Here is a 26,208-nt window from a genome sequence, read left to right on the forward strand (position 1 = left end):
TTTCCCCCTTTCTCACCATTCCCCCAAGGGGACTTTGCAAATACTTTTTTATTCACTGTTCGAATCACTGTGGGATTTAATGGGGCATCACTCTGGACAAACCTACAATATCTTATGCCCTACTCAAAGTTCCATGTACTTATGGTGTTCAGTTAAGCTGTCCACATAAGTTATATTAGGAACTGCACTAATCAAAATATGAACTTTGTACCAAATAAACATTTTTTGCTTTAGACTCACACATAAGTTAAAATTTTTAAATATTAATTACCATCTATTTTCAACACCCTGCAGTATTGACATTCTTTTGTTCTTCCTCATGCAACAACATTTTAAACTTTGTACATTTAGTCACTATCATTATACACTCTAGGCATTCCTAGGTTATACCATCTCAGTCTTTATCGTCTATCTTTGTTTCTGATATCATTTGTGCTCCCAGCCCTCCTCCCTCTATCATTCTCACATTCAGCTTCATTCAGTGTTCTAACATATTTGTATTACAGTTAGGTAGTATTGTGCTATCCATTTCTGAATTTTTACAACCAGTCCTGTTGCACAATCTGTATCCCTTTAGCTCTAATTACCCAATATGTTACCCTATTTCTATCTCCTGATGACCTCTGTTACCAATGAAATTCTCCAAGTTTATTCACTAATGTCAGTTCATATCAGTGAGACCATACAGTATTTGTCCTTTCGTTTCTGGCTAATCTTACTCACTATAATGTCCTCAAGGTCCATCCATGTTGTTACATACTTCATATCTTTATTCTGTCTTATAGCTGCATAGTATTCCATCATATATATATATATACCACAGCTTGCTTAGCCACTCATCTGTTGATGGACATTTTGGCTGTTTCCATCTCTTGGCAATTGTAATAATGCTGCTATAAACATTGGTATGCAAATGTCATTTGTGTCCTTGCCCTCATGTCTTCTGAGTAGATATTTAGCAATGGTATTGCCAGGTCATGTGCAATTCTATACTTAGCTTCCTGAGGAACTGCCAAACTGCCTTCCAGAGCAGTTGTACCATTTCACATTCTCACCATCAGTGGATAAGTGTGCTGCTTTCTCCACATCCTCTCCAGCACTTGTCGTTTCTGTTTTATTGATAATGGCCATTCTGGTGGGTGTGAGATGATATCTCATTGTGGTTTTAATTTGCATTTCCTTAATAGTCAGGGAAGTTGAGCATCTTTTCATGTGCCTTTTTGGCCATTTGTATTTCCTCTTCTGAGAATTGTCTGTTCAAGTCTTTTGCTGATTTTGTAATTGGGTTGTCTGTCTTTTTGTTGTTGAGTTGAACAATCTCTTTATATTTTGGATGCTAGACCTTTATCTGAGATATCATTTCCAAATATTGTCTCCCATTGTGTAGGCTGTCTTTTTACTTTCTTGACGAAGTTCTTTGATGTACAAAACTGTTTAATTTTGAGAAGTTTCCATTTATTATTTCTTTCTTCAATGCTTGTGCTTTGGGTGTAAGGTCTATAAAACCACCTTCTATTATAAGATTTATAAGATATTTCCCTACATTTTCTTCTAACAGTTTTATGGTCTTAGATCTAATATTTAGGTCTTTGATCCATTAAAGATCAAATTGAGTTAAGTTTTGCATTTGGTGTGAGGTATGGATACTCTTTCATTCTTTTGCATATGGATATCCAATTCTCTGGGCATCATTTATTGAAGAGACTATTCTGTCCCAGGTGAGTTTGTTTGACCGCCTTATCAAAGATCAATTGTCCATAGATGAGAGGGTCCATATCTGACACTCTATTCAATTCCATTGGTCAGTATATCTATCTTTATGCCAGTACCATGCTGTTTTGACCATTGTAGCTTCATAATATGCCTTAAAGTCAGGAAGCATGAGACCCTGACTTCAGTTTTCTTCCTCAGGATACTTTTAACTGTTCAGAGCACCCTGCCCTTCCAGATAAATTTGGTTATTGGTTTTTCTATTTCTGAAAAGTAAGTTTTTGGGATTTAATTGTTATTGCATTGACTCTGTGAATCAATTTAAGTAGAATTGACATCTTAACTATATTTAGTCTTCCAGTTCCTAAACACAGTGTGCCCTTCCATTTATTTAGGTCTTCTGTGATTTCTTCTAAGAATTTCTTGTAGTTTTCTTTGTATAGGTCTTTTGTCTCTTTAGTTAAATTTATTCCTAAATATTTTATTCTTTTGGCTGCAATTATAAATGGATTTTTTTTCTTGATTTCCCCCCCAGATTGTTCATTACTAGTGTATAGAAACACTACAGATTTTTGAGTGTTGATCTTGTAACCTGTCGTTTTTCTGTACTCATTTATTAGCTCCGGTAGTTTTGCTGTGGATTTTTTGTGGTTTTCAACAAATAGTATCATATCATCTGCAAACAGTGAGAGTTTTACATCTTCCTTTCCAATTTTGATGCCTTGTATCTCTTTTTCTTGTATAATTGCTCTGGCTAGAACTTCCAACACAATGTTGAATAACAGTGGTGATAGTGGACATCCTTGTCTTGTTCCTAATCTTAGGGGGAAAGTTTTCAGTTTTTCCCCATTGAAGATGATGTTAGCTGTGGGTTTTTCATATATTCCCTTTATCATATTGAGGAAGTTCCCTTCTATTCCTATCCTCTGAAGTGTTTTCAACAGGAAAGGATGTTGAATTTTCTCAAATGTCTTTTTCTGCACCAATCGAGGTGATCATGTGCTTTTTCTGCTTTGATTTGTTGATATGGTGTATTGCATTAATTGATTTTCTTATGTTGAACCATCCTTGCATACCTGGGATGAATCCTACTTGGTCATGTTGTATAATTCTTTTACTGTACTGCTGGATTCAGTTCGCTAGAATTTTGTTGAGGATTTTTGCATCTATATTCATTAGAGAGTTTGGTCTGTAGTTGTCTTTTTTTGTAATATCTTTGTCTGGCTTTGGTATTAGGGTGATATTGGCTTCATAGAATGAGTTAGGCAGCTTTCCCTCCTCTTTGATTTTTTTTGAAGAGTTTGTGCAGGTGGTAGTGATTCTTTCTGGAATGTTTGGTAGAATTCACATGTGGAGCCATCTGGTCCTGGACTTTTCTTTTTGGGGAGTTTCTTTTTTTTTTTTAATTTTTTATAAATTAAAAAAAAATTACAAGAAAGAAACACAAACATTCCCAACACATACACTCAGCAATTCATAATATCATCACATAGTTGCATATTCATCATCATGATCATTTCTCAGAACATTTGCATCAATTCAGAAAAAGAAATAAAAAGACAACAGAAAAATAAAACAAAAACAGAAAAAAAAATTTACATACCATACGCCTTAACCCTCCCTTTCATTGATCACTAGGATTTCAAACTAAATTTATTTTAACATTTGTTCCCCCTATTATTTATTTTTATTCCATATGTTCTACTCATCTATTGACAAGGTTCATAAAAGAAGCATCAGAAACAAGGTTTTCACAATCACACAGTCACATTGTGAAAGCTATATCATTATTCAATCATCATCAAGAAACATGGCTGCTGGAACACAACTCTACATTTTCAGGCAATTCCCTCCAGTCTCTCCATTACATCTTGGTTAACAAGGTGATGTCTACCTAATGCGTAAGAATAACCTCCAGGATAACCTCTCGACTCTGTTTGGAATCTCTCAGCCATTGACACTTTGTCTCATTTCCCTCTTCCCCCTTTTGGTCGAGAAGGTTTTCTCAATCCCTTGATGCTGGGTCTCAGCTCATTCTGGGATTTCTGTCCCACATTGCTAGGAAGATCCACACCCCTGGGAGTCATGTCCCATGTAGACAGGGGTAGGGTGGTGAGTTTGCTTGCTGTGTTGGCTGGAGAGAGAGGCCACATCTGAGCAACAAAAGAGGTTCTCTTGGGGGTGACCCTTAGGCCTAATTTTAAGTAGGCTTGATCTATCCTCTGTGGGGTTAAGTTTCATATGAACAAACCCCAAGACTGGGGGCTCAGCCTATAGCTTTGGTTGTCCACACTGCTTGTGAGAATATCAAGAATTCAACTTGGGGAAGTTGAGTTTTCCCTCATTCTCACCATTCCCCAAAGGGGACTTTGCATATACTTTTCCCCTCACTGATCAAATCACTCTGGGATTCATTGGGGCACCTAGCTGGACAAACCAACAAAATCTCATGTCTTACCCAAGGTTCCATGTACTTATGTTATTCAACCAGGCTATCTACATAATTTATATTAGGAAATGCACTAGTCAAAATATAAATCTTGTACCAAATAAACATTTTTTGCTTTAGTCTCACACATAAGTTGAAATTTTAAAATATTAATTACCATCTATTTTCAGCACCCTGCGATAATGACATTCCGTTTTTCTTCCTCATGTAAAAACATTTTTAAAATTTGTACATTTAGTCACTGTCATTATACACTCTAGACAATCCTAGATTATACCATCTCAATCTTTGTCGTCTGTCTTTCTTTCTGATTTCATTTGTGCCCCCACCCCTCCTCCCTCTATCATTCTCACATTCAGCTTCATTCAGTGTTTTAGCATAATTGTACTACAGTTAGGTAATATTGTGGTGTCCATTTCTGAGGTTTTATATTCAGTCCTGTTGCACAATCTGTATCCCTTCAGCTCCAATTACCCAATATCTTACCCTGTTTCTATCTCCTGATGGTCTCTGTTACCAACAAAATATTCCAGGTTTATTCACTAATGTCAGTTCATATCAGTGAGACATACAGTATTTGTCCTTTTGTTTCTGGCTAATCACACTCAGCATAAAGTCCTTAAGGTCCATTCATGTTGTTACGTGCTTCGTAACTTTATTCTGTCTTACAGCTGCATAATATTCCATCTTATGTAAATGCCAGTTTATTTAGCCAAGCATCTATTATGGACATTTTGGCTGTTTCCATCTCTTGGTAATTGTAAATAATGCTGCTATAAACATTGGTATGCAAATGTCATTTGTGTCCTTGCCCTCATGTCCTTTGAGTAGAGACAGCATATAGATGGATCCTGTTTTTTTAATCCATTCTGCCAGAGTATGTCTTTTGATTGGAGTGTTTAATCCATTAACATTCAGTGTTATTACTGCATGGGTAGTACTTCTACTATTTTGCCTTCTGGATTTTATATGTCATATCTAATTTTCCTTCTTTTTACCTTCACTCATAGTCTTCCTTTCTACACTCTTCTCCACACCTCTCTCTTCTGTCTTCGTATCTGTCTCTAGTGCTCCCTTTAGTGTTTCTTGCAGAGCTGGTCTCTTGGTTACAAATTCTCTCAGAGATTTTTTGTCTGAAAATGTTTTAATTTCTCCCTCATTTTTGAAGGACAGTTTTGCTGGATATAGAATTCTTGGTTGGTAGTTTTTCTCTTTTAATAATTTAAATATATCAGCCCACTGTCTTCTTGCCTCCATGGTTTCTGCTGAGAGATCTGCGCATAGTCTTATTGGACTTCCCTTGTATGTGATGGATTGCTTTTCTCTTGCTGCTTTCAAGATTCTCTCTTTTTCTTTGACCTCTGACATTCTGATTAGGAAATGTCTTGGAGTATGTCTGTTTGGAGCTATTCTCTTTGGGGTACGCTGTACTTCTTGGATCTGTAATTTTAAGTCTTTCATAAGAGTTGGGAAATTTTCAGTGTTAATTTCCTCTGTTAGTTTTTCTCCTCCTTTTCCCTTCTCTTCTCCTTCTGGGATACCCACAACATGTATATTATTGCGCTTCATATTGTCTTTCAATTCCCTGAGTCTCTGCTCATATTTTTCCATTTTTTCCCTATATTTTCTTTTTCTTGTCGGATTTCAGATGTTCCATCCTCCAGTTCAATAATCCTGCGTTCTGTCTCTCGAAATCTACTATTGTAGGTTTCCATTGTTTTTCTCATCTCTTCTACCTTGTCTTTCATTCCCATGAGTTCTGTGATTTGTTTTTTCAGACTTTCCATTTCTTCTTTTTGTTCATTCCTTGCCTTCTTCATATCCTCCCTCAATTCATTGATTTTGTTTTTGATGAAGTTTTGCATGTCTGTTTGTATATTCTGAATTAATTGTTTCAGCTCCTGTATATCATTTGAAATGTTGGTTTGTTCCTTTGACTGGGCCATATCTTCAATTTTCCTAGTGTGATTTGTTATTTTTTGCTGGTGTCTAGGCATTTAATTACCTTAATTAGTTTATTCTGGAGATTGCTTGCACTGCTTTTACCTAGGGTTTTCTTGCTGGATAAATTTGTTGTCTATCTGTTCTTTGACATTCAGTTCAGTTTTATCTGGACCTCTAGCTTAAATTTTGTTTAACAGAGAATTTTTCAGTTCTTGTTTTCTGTTTCTTGCCCTGCTTGTATGGTGCCTTCCCACCCCCCTCCCCCCACCTTAGGAGGGTCTGTTTAGATTTTATAGACCTCAGCTGGGTTTTCCCAGACCAAACTGGCCTCCTATCAGGCGGAAAGAGTCACCTGCGTTGGTTTTCCTTAAGGGTGAGACTCAGCAGGCTGAAATACTTTCCTGTGAAGTCTCTGGACTCTGTTTTTCTTATCCTGCCTAGTATGTGGAGCTCGTCTGCCTGCAGGTCCCACCAGCGTAAGATGTTGCGGCACTTTAACTTTGGCAGACTCTCCCTGCTGGGGGCGTGGTGGAGACAGAGGAGAAGTTTCAGGCTGGTTTTAATGGCTTCAAATTACCAAGCCCTGGTGTCTGAATTCCTTGAGGGATGGATTCCACCTGAGTTGGGCTTCATCCCTCCCCTGGGGAAGGCACAGGCTCCAGACAAGCCCCCAAAAGAGCTCACTTCTGCCAATGTGTGGGGCAGTTGCAGCCTGATAAGTCCTGCCGCTATATCCAAAGGCAGTCAAGTCTTTGTAGAAACACAGCCACAAAAAGCTCTGTTTCCTTCTTTTTTTCCCCCCCTTTTTCTGTCAGCCCTGCCCCCTTGGTGCTGGGGCAAAAATGAGCAGTCTCAGCTTTGACAAGGATCCCCTGAGCTGGGGGTGTATTTTTGGTAGTCAGAATTTGTTAAATAATTCCACAATTGGTGTTTGATTGTGCTCAGTCCCTGCTGCTGGTAAAATCTCATTCCTTTCCCCTCTGGGAAGCGGCCTTTGGGGGAGGGGCGCCAGCCGCTGTGGCTTGGGGAACCCCCGGTTCTGTGGGGGCTTGCAGCCAGTCCAGCTGGTCCAATCTGTGGTATGCGGTGTGTATGGTCACTGACGTGGCCCCAGGAGCTGTTCTGTACTGTTTCTGGTTATTTAGTAGTTGTTTTAGAGGACGAACTAAAATGCGCACATTGTTAAGCCACCATCTTGACCCGGAAGTGTTGGGGAGCTTCTTAATGACTGATTCAATTTCTTTACTTGTGATTGGTTTGTTGAGGTTGTCTCTTCCTTCTCGAGTCAATGTTGGCTGTTCATGCCTTTCTAGAAAGTTGTCCATTTCATCTACATTGTCGAGTTTGTTAGCAGAGAGTTGTTCATAGTATCCTCTCATTACTTCCTTTATTTCTGTGGGGTCAGTGGTTCTGACTCTTCCATTTCTGATTTTATTTATTTGCATCCTCTCTTCTTTTTGCCAACCTCTCTAAGGGTCCATCAATCGTATTGATTTTCTCCTAGAACCAACGTCTGGTTTTTTTTATTTTCTCAAGTGCTTTTGTGTTCTCAATTTCATTTATTTCTGCTATAATCTTCATTATTTCTTTCCTTTTGCTTCCTTTGGGGTTAGTTTGCTGTTCTTTCTCAACTTCTTCCAAGTGGACAGTTAATTCCTCGATTTTTGCTCTTTCTTCTTTTTTGATACAGGCATTTAGAGCAATAAATTTCCCTCTTAGCACTGCCTTTGCTGCATCCCATAAATTTTTATATGTTGTGTTTTCATTTTCATTTGCCTTGAGATATTTCTCTTGTAATCTCTTCCTTGACCCACTGGTTGTTTAAGAATATGTTGTTGAGCCTCCATATATGTGTGAATTTTCTGACACTCTGCCTATTATTGATTTCCAACTTCATTCCTTTATGATCTGAGAAAGTGCTTTGTATGATTTCAGTCTTTTAAAATGTATTGAGATTTGTTTTGTGACCCAGCGTATGGTCTGTCCTTGAAAATGATCCATGAGCACTTGAGAAAAAGGTATATCCTGTTGTTGTATGGTGTAATGTCCTATAAATGTCTGTTAAGTCTACCTCATTTATTGTATTATTCACAGTCTCTGTTTCTTTAGTGATCCTCTGTCTAGATGTTCTGTCCATTGATGAGAGTGGGGAATTGAAGTCTCCAACTATTATGGTAGATGTGTCTATTTCTCAAGTGTTTGCCTCATGTATTTTGGAGCATTCTGGCTTGGTGCATAAACATTTATCATTATTATGTCTTGTTGAATTGTTGCTTTTATTTATACATACTGTCCTTCATTGTCTCTTTTAACTGATTTACATTTGAAATCTAATTTGTTGGATATTAGTATAGTTACTCCTGCACTCTCTGATTGTTATTTGCATGGAATATCTTTTCCCAACCTTTCACTTTCAACCTATGTTTATCCTTGGGTCTAAGATACGTTTCCTGTAGACAGTATATAGATGTGTCCTGCTTTTTAATCCATTCTGCCAGTCTGTGTCTTTTGATTGGGGAGATTAATCCATTAACATTTAGTGTTATATCTGTACGGGTAGTACTTTCTTTTACCATTTTGCCTCTTGGATTTTATGTGTCATATCTAATTTTTCTTCTGTTTACCTTTACTGATAATCTTCCTTTCTATACTGTTCTCCACACCTCTCTTTCCTGTTTTTTCATATCTGTCTCTAGTGCTCCCTTTAGTATTTCTTGCGGAGCCGGTCTCTTGGTCACAAATTCTCTCAGTGATTTTTTTGTTTGAAAATGTTTTAATTTCCCCCTCATTTTTAAAGGACAATTTTGCTGGATATAGAATTCTTGGTTGGCCGTTTTTCTCTTTTAATAATTTAAATATATCATCCCACTATCTTCTTGCTTTTATGGTTTCTGCTTAGAAATCTACACATAGTCTTACTGGGCTTCCCTTATATGTGATGGATTGCTTTTTTCTTGCTGCTTTCAAGATTCTCTCTTTTTCTTTGACATCTGACATTCTAATTAGTAAGTGTCTTGGAGTATGTCTATTTGGATCTATTCTGTTTGGGGTACGCTGCACTTCTTGGATATGTAATTGTAAGTTTTTTCCCAACATAAGACTTGGGAAATTTTCAGTGATAATTTCCTCTGATAGTTTTTCTCCTCCTTTTCCCTTCTCTTTTCCTTCTGGGACACCCACAACATGTAAATTAGTGAGCTTCATATTGTTATTCAATACCCTGAGTCCTTGCTTATATTTTTCCATTCTTTTCCCTATATTTTATTTTGCTTGTCGGATTTCAGATGTTCTGTCCTCCAGTTCAATAATCCTATCTTGTGCCTCTTGAAATCTGACATTGTAGGTTTCCATTGTTTTTTTCTTCTCTTCTACTGTGCCTTTCATTCCCATAAGTTCTGTGATTTGTTTTTTCAAACTTTCGATTTCTTTTTGTTCATTCCTTGTCTTCTTTATATCCTCCCTCAATTCATTGATTTGATTCTTGATGAGGTTTTCCATATCTGTTCGAACATTCTGGATTAATTGTTTCAACTCCTGTATCTCATTTGAATTGTTGATTTCTTCCTTTGACTGGGCCATATCTTCAATTTTCCTGGTGTGATTTGTTATTTTTTGCTGGTGTCTAGGCATTTAATTACCTTAATTAGTTTATTCTGGAGATTGTTTTCACTTCTTTTACCTAGGATTTTCTTGCTGGATGACTTTGTTGTCTATCTGTTCTTTGACATTCAGTTCAGCTTATTCTGGACCTGTTGCTTAGGTTTTATTTAACAGATCAAAATTTTTCAGTTCTTGTTTTCTTTTTTCTTGCTCTGCTTGTATGGTGCCTTCCCCCCAGCCCCACTTTAAGAGGGTCTACTTAGGTATTATAGACCCCAGCCAGATTTTCCCAGACCAAACTGGTCTCCTCTCAGGAGGAAAGAAGCTCCTGTGTCAGTTTTCCCTGAGGGTGAGACCCAGCAGGTTGAAAGACTTTCCTGTGAAGTCTCTAAACTCTGTGTTTTTCTTATCCTGCCCAGAATGTGGCATTTTCCTGCATGCAGGTCCCACCAGCATAAGGTGATGCGGTATCTTTAACTTCAGCAGATTCTCTCTGCTGGGGGTTTGGTGGAGACAGAGGACAAGTTGTAGGCTGGCTTTAATTGCTTCACTTTTCCAGACCCTGGGGTCTGAATTCCTTGAGGGAGGGAATCCACCTGAGCTGGGTCCCATCCCTCTCCTGCCGAAGGCACAGGTTGCATCCAGACAAGATCTCAAACAAGCTTGTTTTTGCCTGTGCCTGGGGCAGTTGGAGCCTGAGAAGCCTGCCACTGTATCCAAAAGCAGTCAAGCCGTAGAAACACAGCCACAAAAAAGAAAGAGAAAAAATCCTTCTCAGAGGAGGACCCCTGTTGCTCGGGTTTGCCCATCAAGAGCATAAGTTGGTATGTTGCTTTGTGTACCTTCAGATCCTTTGTGCCCCCTTCCTTCCTTCAGGGTCGAGACCCTTTCAATTATGATGTGCTATCGGATCCAAAAATGTCTGTTTCTTTTTTTTTTTCCATCAGCCCTGCCCCTTTGGTGCTGGGGCAAAAATCAGCAACCTCTGCCTTGACTCCAGGTTCAGCTGAGCTGGGGGCCTATTTTTAGTAGTCAGAATTTGTGAATTAACCCCACAGTTGGAGCTTAGTTGTATTCAGCCTCTGCTGCTAGTTAAGTCCCTTTCCTTTCCCCTCTGGGAAGCAGCCTGTGGGGGAGGGGCGCTGGCCACCACAGCTTGGGGAACTCATGGTTCTGGGTGGGCTCACAGCCAGTCCAGCTGATCCAGACTGGGGTACGCTGTGTGTCCGGTCACTGATGTGGCCCCAGAAGTTGTTTTGTAGTGTTCTTGGCTATTTACTAGCTACTCTGGAGGACGAACTAATTCCCACACCTCACTAAGCTGCCATCTTAGCACTCTCCCCCAAATACATATTTTTTTAACTCTCAGTCCTCAGTAAATAATCAAGTGAGTAAAAGCTATTGACTATTGTTTATAATAACAAAACTTTAGAAGCAATCAAAATATCCAACAGTGAGGGACATGTAACAAATTATAGTACTTCCATTCTATATAGAATAGATTGTTGTGCAGACACTAATTATGATAAAGCAACTCTGCATTTATTTTGAAGAAATTCAGAATAAGTTAAGTGTATAAAAATCATTTAAATAAAATAGAGAAATATTTTATTTGTATTGTATAAGATCTGGAAGACGATGTACAAGATAAAATGCTGTCTGGATGGAATACTTTGGGGGCAATTTCAATTAATTTATTTTGTGTAATAAAATGAAAAGTAAGTTTATTTTATTAGTCCTCTGTTTCAGGAATGTTCAATGACATGTGGTTGAGGAGATTCTTGTTATTTGGTTTTCAAAGTTCTAATAAAGAAATGAAGTTGCAATGTACAAAATAATTGAAGGATTGCATTGTATACTGGTATTTGTGTAAGCTTGTCCTGTAAGACAAAGAAATAAAACCTCACTTTGCCTTTTCAATTACTAGATCTTCTCGAACAGAGATGGCATCAGGCATGCGTCACTTGGGATCCCTTGATTCTAAGCGGGCATCTGGGCAGCAGGGACCATCTAATTTGAGCAGGTGAGGAAGAGTACGTGAGCATTCCTGCAGGAGATTGGGGGAGAACAATTCAACTCTGGTGACTTACTGGAATAATGTTTTGTGCTTAATAAATCTTGAGCTGTGTTTTCATACCATGAGAAAGTGCTTTCCATCTATCCATAAAGTTTTATTGAACCTTTTTAATTATACAGCAGACTTTCAGCATTTTGAATTTTTCATTTGAAATTTCAGTTATTTATGAGTGTTTGTAATAGGCATGCCACAGTGATTTTCATGGATTTGGGGGTTTATCTTGCTACTCAACCCTTATGAGGAAAAATACAGTATCATAGTGATTAAGGAATGGAGATGAAGTTGAAAGTAACTTCTAAGTAAATGAAGGCATTTTTTTTTCCACATTGCTTTTCTCTTCCATACGTCCCTGCTGATGGGAATTTGAGGAACTGGAAGAAGTATTCCTCCTTCACAGTCATTACCCCCTAACTCCTCTGATGGTTTCTTTAAAAGCTAATGCATCAGCATTCACAGTGCTCTCCATGCTGAGTTTGGAAGCAGTAATAAATAAGGGTGTAGCGATTAGAGAGAGTGCTGGGTTGGACCTGTCCAATGGGAGTCTTCAGCAAATAAGTAGTCATTGGAGTCATGAATCACAAATGGTACTTTCAAGAGAGAAAAGAATGGTAACAGCCATTGAACGGGATGGCTGTTGGAAATGGGAGTTCAGGCAACAGCTGTGGAGAGTTGTGGGCGAGGGGAAGGTGAGGTTTAGATGATGCTCCCAGTTCAGACAAGGGGCTGGGGGCCAGGAGGGTTCAGGAAGCTGGTCAACAGAGCCAAATGTTGCAAAGAAGTCTGGATGGATACATGCTGAAAAGAATCTTTCTGGCATTTTGCAGCTAGGTCATCAGAGACCTATAGTTTGGAGGATTTCAAGGAAGTTGGGGCAGAAGCCAGGCTGTGGTAGCAGAAGATGAGTGGCCTTTGGGAAGGGAGAGTAAGCATCAGATCTTTCTTGAAGTCCTCACTTACCAAGAAAAGAAGTGGGAGTTAATATCTGTTAGGAGAGAAAACAGAATTGAGGGACGGTTATCCTTTTTGTTAGTTTTGCTTTAAATAAAAATGAATGAGAATTGAGCATGTTTCTCATTTGAGGGTGAGGGGTTGGAGAAGAAGAGGTTAAAGATATATAAAGGAAGCACTGGAGGTGAAAGGTAAAAAATGATTTAGAGACTCTTTCAAATATGTGTTAGCATTTGTAAGTCTCAGCCCTTTTCTTTTAAAAACTCAACAGTAAAATTGCCCACTCTGCCTTTTAATCAACAGGTCTGGTAATGCAAGTGTAAAACCAAGCCCTTATAGACATAGTGTGGAACAGCCTAAAAGGACACCTGCAAGGAGGAGCAAAGCTGCAGTTTTGGACAGGAAGTATGTGGGTGTAGTTCTTAAGTAGTTAAGACCACACAGAAAGTAGTAGTGCTTTGCCTAATGTATTACTTTGTTCCATATTTACATTTGGAACCTAATGACGGAGGCAGTTAGGAGGACTCTTTGGTCACCATTTATCAAAGAGAAACCTTGGATGTAAGGGGATACACTCAGGAGAGCACAGGCAGCAGTGGCCTCATTGCAGCTAGAAGCTTGGTCTCATTTCTGGGCCACCGTGTGGGAGATGTAGGTTTGACTTCTGGCCGGCACACTTCCCCAACTCACCCCCCCAAAATTCAACAAATGGTGCAACAATGGGATATTCACATGGAAAAAAGAATGAAATGTGACCCCGACCACACAGCATATGAAAAAAGTACAGTGGCCAGAAATGAGACCAAGCTTCAAGCTGCAGTGAGGCCATGAGAAGAAATAGAGTAAGACAAGGTTGCCTATTTTCAAAATCTCTAAGATGAAATACATTTTGCCTTTTTGATCAACTTGAGAAAATTATCAGAATCAGGAAGCAGAACAGGAATCTAGAGTCTCAGGATTAGAGGAAAGGAGAGAAAACCTACTATAGGCTTTTCCATCCTTCTCTTACCAAGCCTAGCTTGTCAGCTCACAGTGGGTACAAATCACTGATAATTGTGTTACTAATGAAGATTGTCACTGGGAAAATCCCAGAGTTATGTAGGGAGTTCTGGCCACTTGGGCCTGAGTTCCAGACTGTTTATAGGATGAGGTTTCCAAATGGCTAAATGATTGAGGTTTGGGCAAAATTTTGACTGGGAAAGAGGGGATCCCCTCTTGGATTAGTTGGTGGAGAATGCAGAGTAGATAACCCGACATCATTTAGAGTACAGCCTAGTTCTCTTTGGCTTCCTTCTTTTTTCTTAGAAGGGCACTAAGTGCATTTTACATGGGTTAAGGCATCTGTGCCAGTGCCTTGCTGAAAGATCCCTCATCCTTTAAGAAGGAAAGTTCTGAACTGACTCGGGAAAGGCATGGGGCATGTTTTTTCTATGCAGCTTATCTTCTTGGTTTTTTTTTTGAATTTATTATTTCTTCTTACTTCTTCCTAATTCATTTGGTAATAGCCAAAAAAGCTGCTACTTTGTGGCTTACAGTTGTCCAACAATTCTACTCGGAGGGTAAACCAGGTAGTTTCTTGTCCTTGCCAAATAGAAGCCACTTCAAATTAAGTTTATTTTTGTTAGAAACATATTGGGCAATGCTAAATTATTATCATAGCAGGGAGGTATTAAAGAGTCGTTTATTGTAATTGTACTTATTGACAAGTCAGGATATGAAGAAATGACATGGAAGCACAAGTAATTTAGAAGAATTTGTTGTATTATGTTCTGGCTTTATAGACTAAGTGCTCTTTAATGAAATTGATTAAAACCCCCATTCTTCCTGCTGTTTAACAGATCTACTAAAATAAATATTGTATCAAGCAGTATGGCATCAAAGGGGTGGCTCTGACTCAGAACTCAGCTTTGCTTTTTGGGTCCGAAGCCTGAGCACATGATTCACATAAGGAGAGACTAGGCACTTTTATTCTTCTTAATAATAATAGTAATTATTTACCTTAATCCTTTTAGTACATTATTTGTAACATTTTAACTTCACATTGTCTTTTCTAATCCTCATAACCATAATGTTAATAGCTGTTGAGTAGATGTCCATCCTCACATCCTTTTTATAAATGAGGAAGCAGAGACTGAGAGGTCAAGTGACTAGTCTAAAAGTCTCACCACTCAGCGCATCCACCATAGATGGTGAACTTCTAGGGCCCCTCATCTCCCTTGGGTAATTAATGAGAATTTTTACCCAGAGTTGTCTATCCACAGATGCTTTCTGAACATCTGAACTCCACATAGCTGAATCAATAGACCGAAAGAACTCATGTCCCACTGCCACCCTATGGGCACAAATCCTAAGTATTCAGTTTTTTCTTTGAAAGAGCTGGCTTTTTTAGGTCAAAGTTTGGAGCCATTTGAAATATTGGTGTAGGAGTCAGAGTTATAGGGATCCAACTCTCAGCTTTATTATTCATAAAGACTCTAATGAAGGTGGCATAGTGTGTGGAGGAATGAGGTTTTGGTACTCTTCGAAGGGAACTTAGGACCTAAATTGTAGGACTCCCTTGTGGAGATGGTGGGAGTGGGATTAGAGCATGCCCTTAGCTCAATGCAAAGATAATCAACTATTTTGCAACCCCCTTCCCTATAAACAAGAGGCTGGGCCATTCATGCACAGCTTTGCTTCCCACCTCATCCATCAGATAACTCATTCCTCTCCCAAGGGGGGAATGAAGAGGAGAGAGGAGAGAGTCCAGAACTATCCAACAAAGTCCCCCACTCGTGGAAATCTGACTTTCAGGAAAAAGCATCTGTCTCTCACTGTTGTTACTCTTTAACTCATCTGAGAGTTTCCTAGTAGCTACTGCATGAACATTTATAATGCTTACATATCCTTAGGTGAAAAACTGATTACTGTTGATCCTTTATTACAGAGAAGTGGATTTAAAATAAACTTGTATTAGAGACTCTTTTGGCCAATTCTCAGATGTTCATAGTTCAATTGGATGTGCAAAGTGACTTTTAGATGATTGATATGATCAAAGTTGTTCAATTGGGTGCGCAGTAGTGATTTTTAAATAATTGATTTGATCAAATAAGTAAAGAAAGGAATTGAAAACATAAGGAGACAGCAAGTAAGAAGGGACTCAAGAGTACAGCACTAACATGTATTGGTATTGTAGACTTTTATTCATTTTAAAACAAATCATAAAAATCTCTTTTCTACCTTTTAATCAACAGGTCTCTTGATTCAGATATGGTAATAGTCAGTCATCATATTACAAGCAAAGTGCCAAGAAATTTTGCCAGGTCAGAAAGTAAGAGTGTGTATGTGGGTCTTTCTTATTAGGTGAGGCTGGGCAGTTTGATACTCCTAGAAAATGATAGTACTGCCTCATTATATTTAAGCACTTGTTCCTTTATTTCTGTAAGATTGCCTGGTGTTACAACTACCTCATAAAGTAGTCACAGCAGGCTTTACTGTCTTACAGATGAGAAAACTGAAACTTAGAGAGGTAATGTGAACTCTTCAGGTTTCTGAAGCTGGTGAGTGGTAGAGATAAACTTTTTTTCTTTGTATTTCTTTAAAACATTACTTCCATGTTTTAAACTTTTATAAATCAGTTTTTCATCATAAAGGTATCTTAAGCAAAGGTCGAATAATTTGGTAAGAAGAGAAGAAAGTAAATAAATGATATGTTTTCAGAAGATAGAAACAAAATCTCCTCCAGGTAAATAATTGAAAATGGCATTGGGAGGCTGAGAACTACTTATCCAGGGTCACAGATTTAGTGGAATCAGCATTTTTGTGGAAAATCTTAGATTGGCACTCTTGAGTCAAAGGGGATCCTGGGCCCCTCAGGAAAGTAGAATCTTTCTCTTGATGCACTTAGCAAAGAATCCAGAATTCCTGTCTGCCTTCTGATCCCTTGATCCATAATGGTACTCTTCCCACCTCCAGTATTCTCAAACATTCATAAATAGTGAAATTCTGACATGTTAACTATCCTATGGTAAATATAACCCTTATGTCTCAAATGACAAGGTTTTCTACTCTTTAAAAAGAATTGCTTCAGATGTTCTGAACTAATTTTTGTTCCTCCTCTAGCTTCCATATTGACACTTTATTCTTTCTCCACTGTGATCAGTGCTCACTTATCTGGTAGTATACAATTGATTAGATAAATGAACAATTTATTGAAATAAATTCCTTTAATAATTATGGACTTGACAGCTTTGAATTGTTAAAGGCTATTCAGCTACTTAAACTGACATTTCTTGAGGACTGCTGTGTGACAGACATTACTGTAGGCACATTATGTGTTTAAATTCACTTTAATCATCAACGCGAACTATGAGATGAGTACTTTTACTAGCTGCGTTGTAAGGATAAAGAAACTAAGTGCTAGAGAGGAAAGGACACTTGGCATGGCCATATATAGCTGGAGGTGGGGCAACAAGAAAATGAATAAAAAAGGTCTGGTTTCATAGTCCAGACCCTTAGTCACTACAATAAAGATAGTTTTTTGCAAAATGGCTTATTAAATAATTAATAAAGGAATATATGGAATTGGAATGTAATAATACTAGTACAGCTCCATGTTTTTATAAATCGTGTATTCAGTTTGCATGACTTTTCTTTTTAAAAATTAAAGATTCAAAAGGTCATTCTGTTTTTATATACAGTGTCTTCTGAATTCGAAAGAAGGAAGAGCCTTCACTTTACTGAAGTTATGTTAAGAAAGGCACTGGGGTGGGGCTGTAAGAGTTCAGGAAATATGACTTGTAGTCTCTCTGTGAAGGGTTGGGCAGATCACCCAAGGCCTTCAGAGAATTATAGCTGGTTATTCATTCGAGGGCAACTTGAGAGTTCACAAAGCACATTCATAGCAACCATTACCTTTGTTTCTCCTGAATACTTGTGAAGTGGGAGGGCAGGAAACATCTCCCCATTTCAGAGATGAGGTGATGGACTCAGGAGTTAAGTAACTTTCCAAAGGTCAAATGGCTGGAGAATGGAAATACTGTCTTCTAATTCCCAGTCCTCTAATCTTTTCATTACATCAGGTGAGAGAGGAATGCCATGTTGATAAGCCGGTTGGTTGCAAGGCACTTGGCTGTTTTCATATAGCGTTGCTTATCATTCTAGTCTGGTTGGGCAGGTATGGGTGGGGCTCTGAAGTCTTGAAGCCAGACAGAGGAGTTTGAACTTCATGTGGTAAGCAAAAGGCAGCATTCATAGATTCTTGATTTAAGGAAGGCAGTATAAAGGACATCTTTTATAGAAAGGGTAGTTTGAGAATGGTATCCAGGAAGAGTTAAAAACATCAGTAGTGGGTGACATCAACCACGTAATAGTGTAAGATCCCCTGGAGAAGTCTTGCTTCAGAATTCACTAATAAAAGGACAACCCTACTTGTTTGAAACTCTGGAGTACAATAGAGACTGGGAAGGACTTTACAAATTCTGAACCAAAGAAAAAGTACAAAAAAAGAACACAACAAAATCACGTAGGAGATTTATGTACCTAAATCCAGATCTACCAATTTGGACCCCAAACCTATTGATTGTTTGAATGTGTTATTTAACTTCATTGAGGCTAACATCACCCTCATGCACACTTTGTTCATAGTGGCATTATTCACAATTGCCAAAGGATAGAAGCACCCTAGGTGTCCATCAACTGATGAATGGATAAACTAAATGTGGCATATACACACAGTGGAATATTATTCAGCATAAAGAGGAGTGAAATTCTGTTTCATGTGACAGTGAGGATCGACCTCAAAGACATCACATTGAATGAACTAAACCAGATACAAAAGGACAAATATTTTATGTTCTCACTGATATGAAATAATTAGAATAAGTGATCTCCTGCAGTCAGAATCTGGACTCGAGTTTACCAGGGCCTAAGTTGGTGGTGTGGAATTGGGACTTAATGCTTAAATTGTATGTAGCTTCTCTCTGGTTTGATTGTAATGTTTTGCTATTGAATGGTGGTAGTATATCACCATGTAATGCGCAGTGCTGAGTTATGTTGTGAATGTTGTTAAAAGGGGAAATTTTGGGTCATTTATATGTTACTAGAATAAAATAAAATAAAAACAACAACAACATAAGATTGTACAACATTAGTGAAGCTATTATAAGTGAGGGGCTATAGTTAGTAGTACATTTATAAAAATGTTCTTCCATGAATTATAACAAATATACCACACTAATGCAAAGTGTTAATAATAAGGTAGTAAAAGTGAACTCCGTATTTGATGTGTTTTATGTCTGATGCTTCTCTAAGCATACAACCTCTCTAACAAAATAATTAATTTAAAAACTGTAATGAGAAAGAATAAAGCATCATTAGTGTGGTTGTTTGAAGCTGTCTGTGACCTAGAAATACATGTTCTTAGATTTTATTGATTACTGTGCCTGAGAATACATTGTAAGTACGACCATTGATGAGGCTACTTTTATTAAACTGTGATCCACATCAGTCAGGATGGGTCTTAATTCTATTATGGAACTCCTTATAAGCAGAAATAATTCTGACAGAGAAAGGAAAGCCACAGGAAACAAGAAGCTGTAATGGAGTCCAGAAGAGAGGAAGAGACCTGGAGATCCTACCACATGCCTAGCCATTGACATAGTAACCAGGATCACTGGCAGCTCTCCCCAGAATGCCACAGTCTTTGGGTAGAATGGATTACCTTAACAATGTCTTTATTTTTTATTTTTATTGAGAACTCTTCACACACATGCTGTCCATCCATACTATACAATCAGTGGCTCATGATATCATCACATAGTTGTATATTCATCACCATGATCATCTTTAGAACATTTGCATCACCCCAGAAAAAGAAATAAAAAGAGAAAAACCATACATCCCATACCCCTTACCCTCTCTCGCTGACCACTAGTATTTCGAGCTACCCAGTTTTTACCCTTTACCCCCCATTATTTATTCATTTTTTTATCCTTATGTTTTTTTTTTTTAACCCATCTGTCCTTACCCTGGATAAGAGGAGCATCAGACACAAGGTTTTCGGTCACATTGTAAAAGCTGTATAGTTATGCAGTCATCTTCAAGAATCAAGGCTATTGGAACACAGTTCAGCAGTTTTAGGTACTTCCCTCTAGCCTCTCCGATGCACCATAAACAAAAGGGATATCTATATAATACATAACAATAACCTCCAGGATAACCCCTCAGCTCAGCTTAAAGTTCTCAGTCACTGAAACTTTATTTTGTTTCATTTCTCTCTTCCCCCTTTTGGTCAGGAAGGCTTTTTCAACCCCACAATGCTAGGTCCCAGCTCATCTAGGGAGTCCTGACCCATGTTGGTGGGAGATTTACACGCCTGGGAGTCATGTCCCACGTAGTGGGGGAGGGCAGTGAGTTCCCCTGCCAAGTTGGCTTACAGAGGCCACTACCTTGATGACGTCTTAATTTGCACATTTTCCCTGCCTCAAAACTATAAGCCAATACATTCTCATTCTTTAAGCAGCCCTTTTCATGGTATTTGCTTAAGCAACCTAGGAAATTAAAACAACTAGCATCTTCTGGGAACTTGTAGTAAGATACATTTTGGGGGCCTATGCCAGGCTTACTGAATCAAACTCTGCAAGGCCCAGCACTATGTGTTCTAACAACCCTCCAGATGACTCCTGTGCATACTAAAGTTTGAGAACCACTGCATAAAAGAGAGGATAGTTAGGCAGGCATTCTTGGAGACTGTTTCAGAATTTAGATTTGAAATGATAGAGTCTTTCAATTAGTGATGGCAGTACAAATGGGGCGAAACAAGTTGACTCTAAGAGACGTTTGAGAGAAGTCCTGATCCCTCAATTAATACTAATTTTCTGTAGAACACAAGATTGCACAGGCGTTGGAGAAGGAGGAATTAATTCCATGTGAACAGCCTAGTAAACCATTTAGAAGGTTTAAGTTTATTGTGTTTTAAGATACTGAACTCACACTTTTGTTTATCCCTATAAGCTAGGGCATTTATAGTGCGTCTTCCCAGGTGACAAAATGGGTTGGGGTCAAGGAAGACATCTCTGATTTGGTGCTGTTTGATCTGATATCTGAATAACAAGGAGGAACCTGCCCTGAGATGACCTGGAGACAGAGGGTGGTTCCATGTTGAGACTTGTGGGGTGCATTCACAATCCATTTCTAGAATACTCATAACCGTAGTAGGAACTTTGCTTTCAAGTTTTGAAGAATGAATTTGGCAAGGTTGAAAATTCAACTTTAAATACTTACCAGGATGATTTCTTTAAAATGTAGCAATTCTCAATAGCACTTTTGTTTGTAAAATATCCTACTGCTCATTTACTTATTGAAATATTTTCCCATTAAAAGTTGTTACACAAAAATAACATTTTAGAAATGATTCTCATTTCAAAGAGCAAGTTTTCTATTCATTATATATAATTGCTATAGATAATTTTTTTAAAAAGGGTAAAAATCTTGACTTTCTTACAGCAGATGTAAAGCAAACATGGGTTAAAGATTTTTAAAAGTTCAGTCAAATGAGGGGACTAGGCAAATGTTGTAACAGGTTCAAAGTAGAAGTCAAAACAGCACAGTTATGTCTAATAAAGGAATGTCAAAATGATTGCAAATGGAGGCAAAATAGCTTCTTCCACAGTTGAGAAGGGAAGTCAATAGAGCCACTCACTAACGTGTGAGATTCTACATGTGAGGCACGTAGAATCTGGATGTCAATAGGCAACAATTATTTTGCATAGCTTTCACTTACCTACAATTTACAGAGGGGTTAGAAAGCTCTTTGGGAATCAGAATCAAATAACCTGAGAGGATCTCCTCTAGAGTCTAGACATTGCATAGTTTTCCATGGAAGCACAGATTTTTCTTCACATAATCAAACCAAAAGAAATTCAACTCCCCTGCTTCCTCTATGAACAAAGGTTGTTTCTAAATATATTACTTTAGAGCGATGGGGGAGGGAATTGTCACCTATTTTAATGCCTATTTTATGTATTTCTTGTCAACTTATTCCATCCTCACCAGAGCTTCATGAAGTACGGGGTGGTGTTCCCATTTTACAGCTGAGAAAACTTAGTCTTACAGATTGTTAAAGTCAGCTAATAAATGGCAGAGTTAGAATTTTAGCCTGTCCTTCTGGCTTCAGAGTCTATGCACAAACTTCCTGTTACAACTTGCTATTAGTAAAACTTACAGAAATGCTGTTTATTGTTTCTTGATCTGTAGGTCATCGACAGCCAAGGTGGGTCTCAAGACTGGCCTGGAAGAATGTGCATTGGCATTGAACTTATTTCTAAGTAACAGATTTTCAGATGCTTTAGAATTGCTTCGCCCATGGTAATTAACTTTCTTTTCAATAAAATATATAATTTCAGATGTCTCTGAAGATTCTGTCTTGCCACATTTGCAAGTTATCTAATTTCCACCCAAATATTTGTAAGTTAATTTGGTTGAGACCCCTTATGGTCAATCAGTTTATATCCAATTAAGCAATCTGATTTTTAAAATTTTATCAGTCAAAATTTTCGGGTTCCTTTTTCATATTTTAATTTCCGTTCTTTCTTTTCAAATATTGTCATTTGAAGTAGTTTTGCAAGGCTTCAGGGTTTTTTTTGGTGAAATATTTTTGTGAGTGTTACTCTGTAAGCTTAAATATAGTTGAAGACATAATTTCCTCTGAAATGGGGAGGGAAGAACTAGAACATGCTAATCTCAAATGCTAAAAAGAAATTTCAGATAAAAATATTATATGTAGTCTTATGTGATAAACAAGTCAAGCAGTTTAATTTTAATCTCAACTAATAGTACTTGTTAATTTTTTTTTACATGTATCCCAGAACCTGTGCTCACCATGTTTACTGTGCCTCGCTTTGATCACAGTTAACAGGAGTCATCTTACATTGTGACATGAAGCACAGTCACTTGCTTGAATGAAATTTAGATTTCATATAATAATTTTCTAGAGGGTCATTTGTGTACAAAAGTGGACTCTCATTCCTTACCTTAAGGATGATGTGACTCTGCTCATTGGTTTTAAATCTTGGAAATCAATTTACTTGCCGAATATCTGCTGTGGTAATTCTATTAAGAGTTTAGAAGAGCAGTGATCAAGATCAATCAATTAGCATTTCAGAGGTTAAGAAGAAAGAATAAAATAGATGGCAAAATCCATAGCCTAGGTCCAGTCTTCAGTACCTGTTGCAAAATCCCTCTGCCTCACAGCCTCTCCTCTCTCTCTCTTGTCTCTCCTGCCTTGTCCTTCTCAGTCTCCCACACCCCCTCTGTCTTTCTGTCTCTATCTCCCTTTGTCTGCCTGTTTCTTGCTCTGAACCTTTGTCTCTCCTTCACCTCTGTCTACGTGCCTGTCTTCTTCTTCTTCTTTTTTTTTTTTTTTTTGGCGTGGGCAGGCACGGGGAAGCGAATTCTTCATTTTTTTAATTCAAACAAGTCTTTTTTTTTTATTTTCCTCTGCCACTGACACCCAGATGGTTATAATTTGAAGTTGAAATAAATGATCTAGTATTGTATTGAGTCAAGTTTTCTCTCTGAACTTATTCACATTTCACTGTTAAAAATACTCTTTTCACACTTGAATACTTTTTCTCTCTTGGAAGAGCTTCCATTTTAAAATGTAAAGTTTGAAACTACAATTAATGATTAACTTTGGGCTGCTCTTATTTTTTGTGGTTCTTTTGAACAGGCAGCGCCCTCACTGTTTAGGACAAGCTGCAAATTACCAAAAGAAGTTTAGACTGTTTCTATGGGGGAAAAGAATAATATGGTTTGGATTTGTTTTGCATAGCAGCAGGCTGTCGTGCATTAATATTTGAATTAAAACAAAACCATGTATTGATTTTTTAAAACTTATAAATAAGTAACATAACATAAGTTTTGAGTTGAAAGGTGGTTAGATTTTTACAACCTGAGAATCTGAGATGTCCACAATACTTGAGGATAAATTAATGTCCTTGAGAAGTGAAGCAAAGTCTTATTGATAACTTGATAATTTGAATTATCGGTAACAGGAATCTCAGCTAATGGAATTTATTATCTGTTAAAAATTAGATATAGGGTCCTAGATCTGCTTTTTGTTAGGGCCCTCTGTGGCATACCTAATTTATGTAAGATTCTTGCTTCCCTTGGCCTTTAGCAGAAGAGAGGTGATCATTTGAAATGAGCTTTTATATTTGAACAAAACCTGTCAGAATCTCTCACAAAATATAATTTCAGTGGCCTTTATTTTAGCACTTATTTCAAAACTGAGGACAGTACATTGTCCTTTGTTCACTGAGAAAAGATAATCATGAGGGAAAAATTGGTTTGCTTTGAAAATCTTTTCTTGAAAATGAATTCATTGGGTGCCCCCTTGTGCTGAAACAGGGAAAAGCATGTTGCCTGCTGCTTCAGCTTGCAACTTGTTTATTTGAGGTGGCGGGGAGGTTGCATGGTGTGGGAAAGCTTGCAACATTTTGATGGGCCTGCATGGGTTTAAGTGGAAAAATACTGGATACTTGAGTTTTTTTAGAGCATGTCTTTCATAGTCATATAATTTCAGTGATTATGATGAAATAATGTTGTTACTATGAAAGTCTCAAAATTGTGTTTATTAGGATTTTTGTGATTAGTATCAAAGAGACCTGGCATGCTTTCCTAGTTGAACTGGAATGTACTAACTGCCCGTGTTCTCTCCAGGGCTAAGGAGAGCATGTACCATGCCTTGGGCTACAGCACCATTGTGGTGCTACAGGCTGTCATGACCTTCGAGCAACAGGACATCCAAAATGGCATTGCTGCCATGAAGGACGCTTTACAAACCTGCCAAAAGTATGAGATACGACTGCAAACCTTCCCATCTGTGTCATAAAATAAATGCTGTTTGCACAACTGAGAGCTCAGTGTTTGGAGTTGGCCACAGTTACGGAAAAGGACTCCCGCTTTGAAACGTCTTGGCCTCGAGTAGTTTTATGTAACGGGGGTAAAAAAATTCCCATTTGGAATAGTAGTGTGATTCCCATTTGGGCAGACACTTGGCAGCTATATCTTCAGCTTTTCTTTTTTGATTACTTGGGGCGTGAGCTACAGAGACAGTCTGAGGGGAGATTTTAGCTGTTGGTGGGGTTCGCAGCAAGCATCTCTCAAGGGTCTTCTTGGTGAACCAATTTAGGTCTTGCCTGCCAAGCTAAGGAAGGAACATTCTTGGGTTTTTTTTGCAGGAAATGCTGCAAATTCAGAAGAGAAAATTTTGTTTGTTTAATAAGGCTATATTTGAACACTTTTGGTTGGTAAAAAGGAGATTTTCAGTTTCGTTTTTAAGCGTTGCTGCAGTGTATGGCAATACCACAGCAAAAGCTTTTATTGGTGTTAGTGATTTTTAACATGGGTGAAATTGCATCCCCATGTGATTAAGTTTGAATCACCTCAAATGAAGAAAGTTTCCAAAGATTGCACTTTAATTGTATTCTTAACTTGTGGAGACTCCTACCACAGGAATATTTATTTTAGGCAATTATATAAGAAAAGGTGCTTTTCAGATTTCGAGTTCATTGGGTTTGTGTGGGTTTGACCACTCATTTGTTCAATAAACATGAATTGAGTGCCCACTGGAGGCCAGCTTAGTGCTGGGAGCTGGGTGTGCAGAGTTGAAAACATAATCTTTGTCTTCCAGAATTTAGGATTGGGAGTTCTGGTTTGGTGATTGTTTATTGTGATTGTGGCTGGAAGGAATGCCAAATGAAAATGAGATCAGCCTGATTTATTATTTTTTCTTTTCCTTTCCCCTTCAATGCAGATACAGGAAAAAATCTACAGTTGTGGAATCTTTCTCAAGTTTTCTTTCCAAAGGATCATTGGAACAACTGACTGAAGGTAAAAGTTTCATTTAAAAAGTTGATTTTTTCCTTTCTTTTAAAAATTAAAAGTAACAATGCCTATAAAATTCGGTGTGTAAATTAAATGGACGTGCGTAAGTAAATGGAATGTCTTTTTCTTTTTCCCAACCATACTCATACTCTGGAAATAACCACCGTTATTGTTTTTTTTTGCAAGCCTAGAGTTACACTATACATGTTGTTCTACAACGTGATTTTTGACATCAATGTTTTCCCAGGTAAAAATGTACTTCATTCTATTTAACAGCTATGTAGTATTCTATAGGATGAGTGTACTATAATAATTTTTTTCTCTCTTGAAGGATAGTTATATTGTTTTTATATTTTCACTATTACAAATAATGCTGTCCTAAAATCCTTGTATGTATATCTTCATGCAATTTTGAAACTGTTTCATAGGATCGATTCTTAAAAGTGGAATTACTGCACCTGAGGATTCAAAAAATATTTATAGCTACTACCAATTTTTTTTCTCCAAAGAGTTGCCAGTTTATATTCTTACCATCCATATGTGAGAGTTTCTATTTTCCATATTATATTAAAAACTTTTTTCCCAAGGCAAAAGTAATCTTGACACAAGAAAA

At 37.8% G+C, this 26,208-nt stretch overlaps 1 protein-coding gene across 12 annotated transcripts in view; it reads left to right on the top strand.

The window, feature by feature from the left end:
* Positions 1-26,208, top strand: part of TTC39B (tetratricopeptide repeat domain 39B) — a 310,342-nt gene that overhangs the window by 236,660 nt on the left and 47,474 nt on the right. For 9 of the 12 annotated variants that reach the window (XM_077148141.1, XM_077148146.1, XM_077148148.1 and 6 more), the window contains 6 exons: positions 11,631-11,726; positions 13,032-13,133; positions 15,962-16,030; positions 21,963-22,073; positions 24,429-24,560; positions 25,525-25,601. In XM_077148141.1, the coding sequence (XP_077004256.1) occupies positions 11,631-11,726; positions 13,032-13,133; positions 15,962-16,030; positions 21,963-22,073; positions 24,429-24,560; positions 25,525-25,601 (587 nt within the window). The remainder of the gene's footprint in view (positions 1-11,630; positions 11,727-13,031; positions 13,134-15,961; positions 16,031-21,962; positions 22,074-24,428; positions 24,561-25,524; positions 25,602-26,208) is intronic. The other 3 variants (XM_077148147.1, XM_077148150.1, XM_077148142.1) reach the window with 2 other exon arrangements.

The sequence above is a fragment of the Tamandua tetradactyla genome, chromosome 2, assembly GCF_023851605.1.
Source record: "Tamandua tetradactyla isolate mTamTet1 chromosome 2, mTamTet1.pri, whole genome shotgun sequence".
NCBI classification, from domain to species: Eukaryota; Metazoa; Chordata; class Mammalia; order Pilosa; family Myrmecophagidae; genus Tamandua; species Tamandua tetradactyla.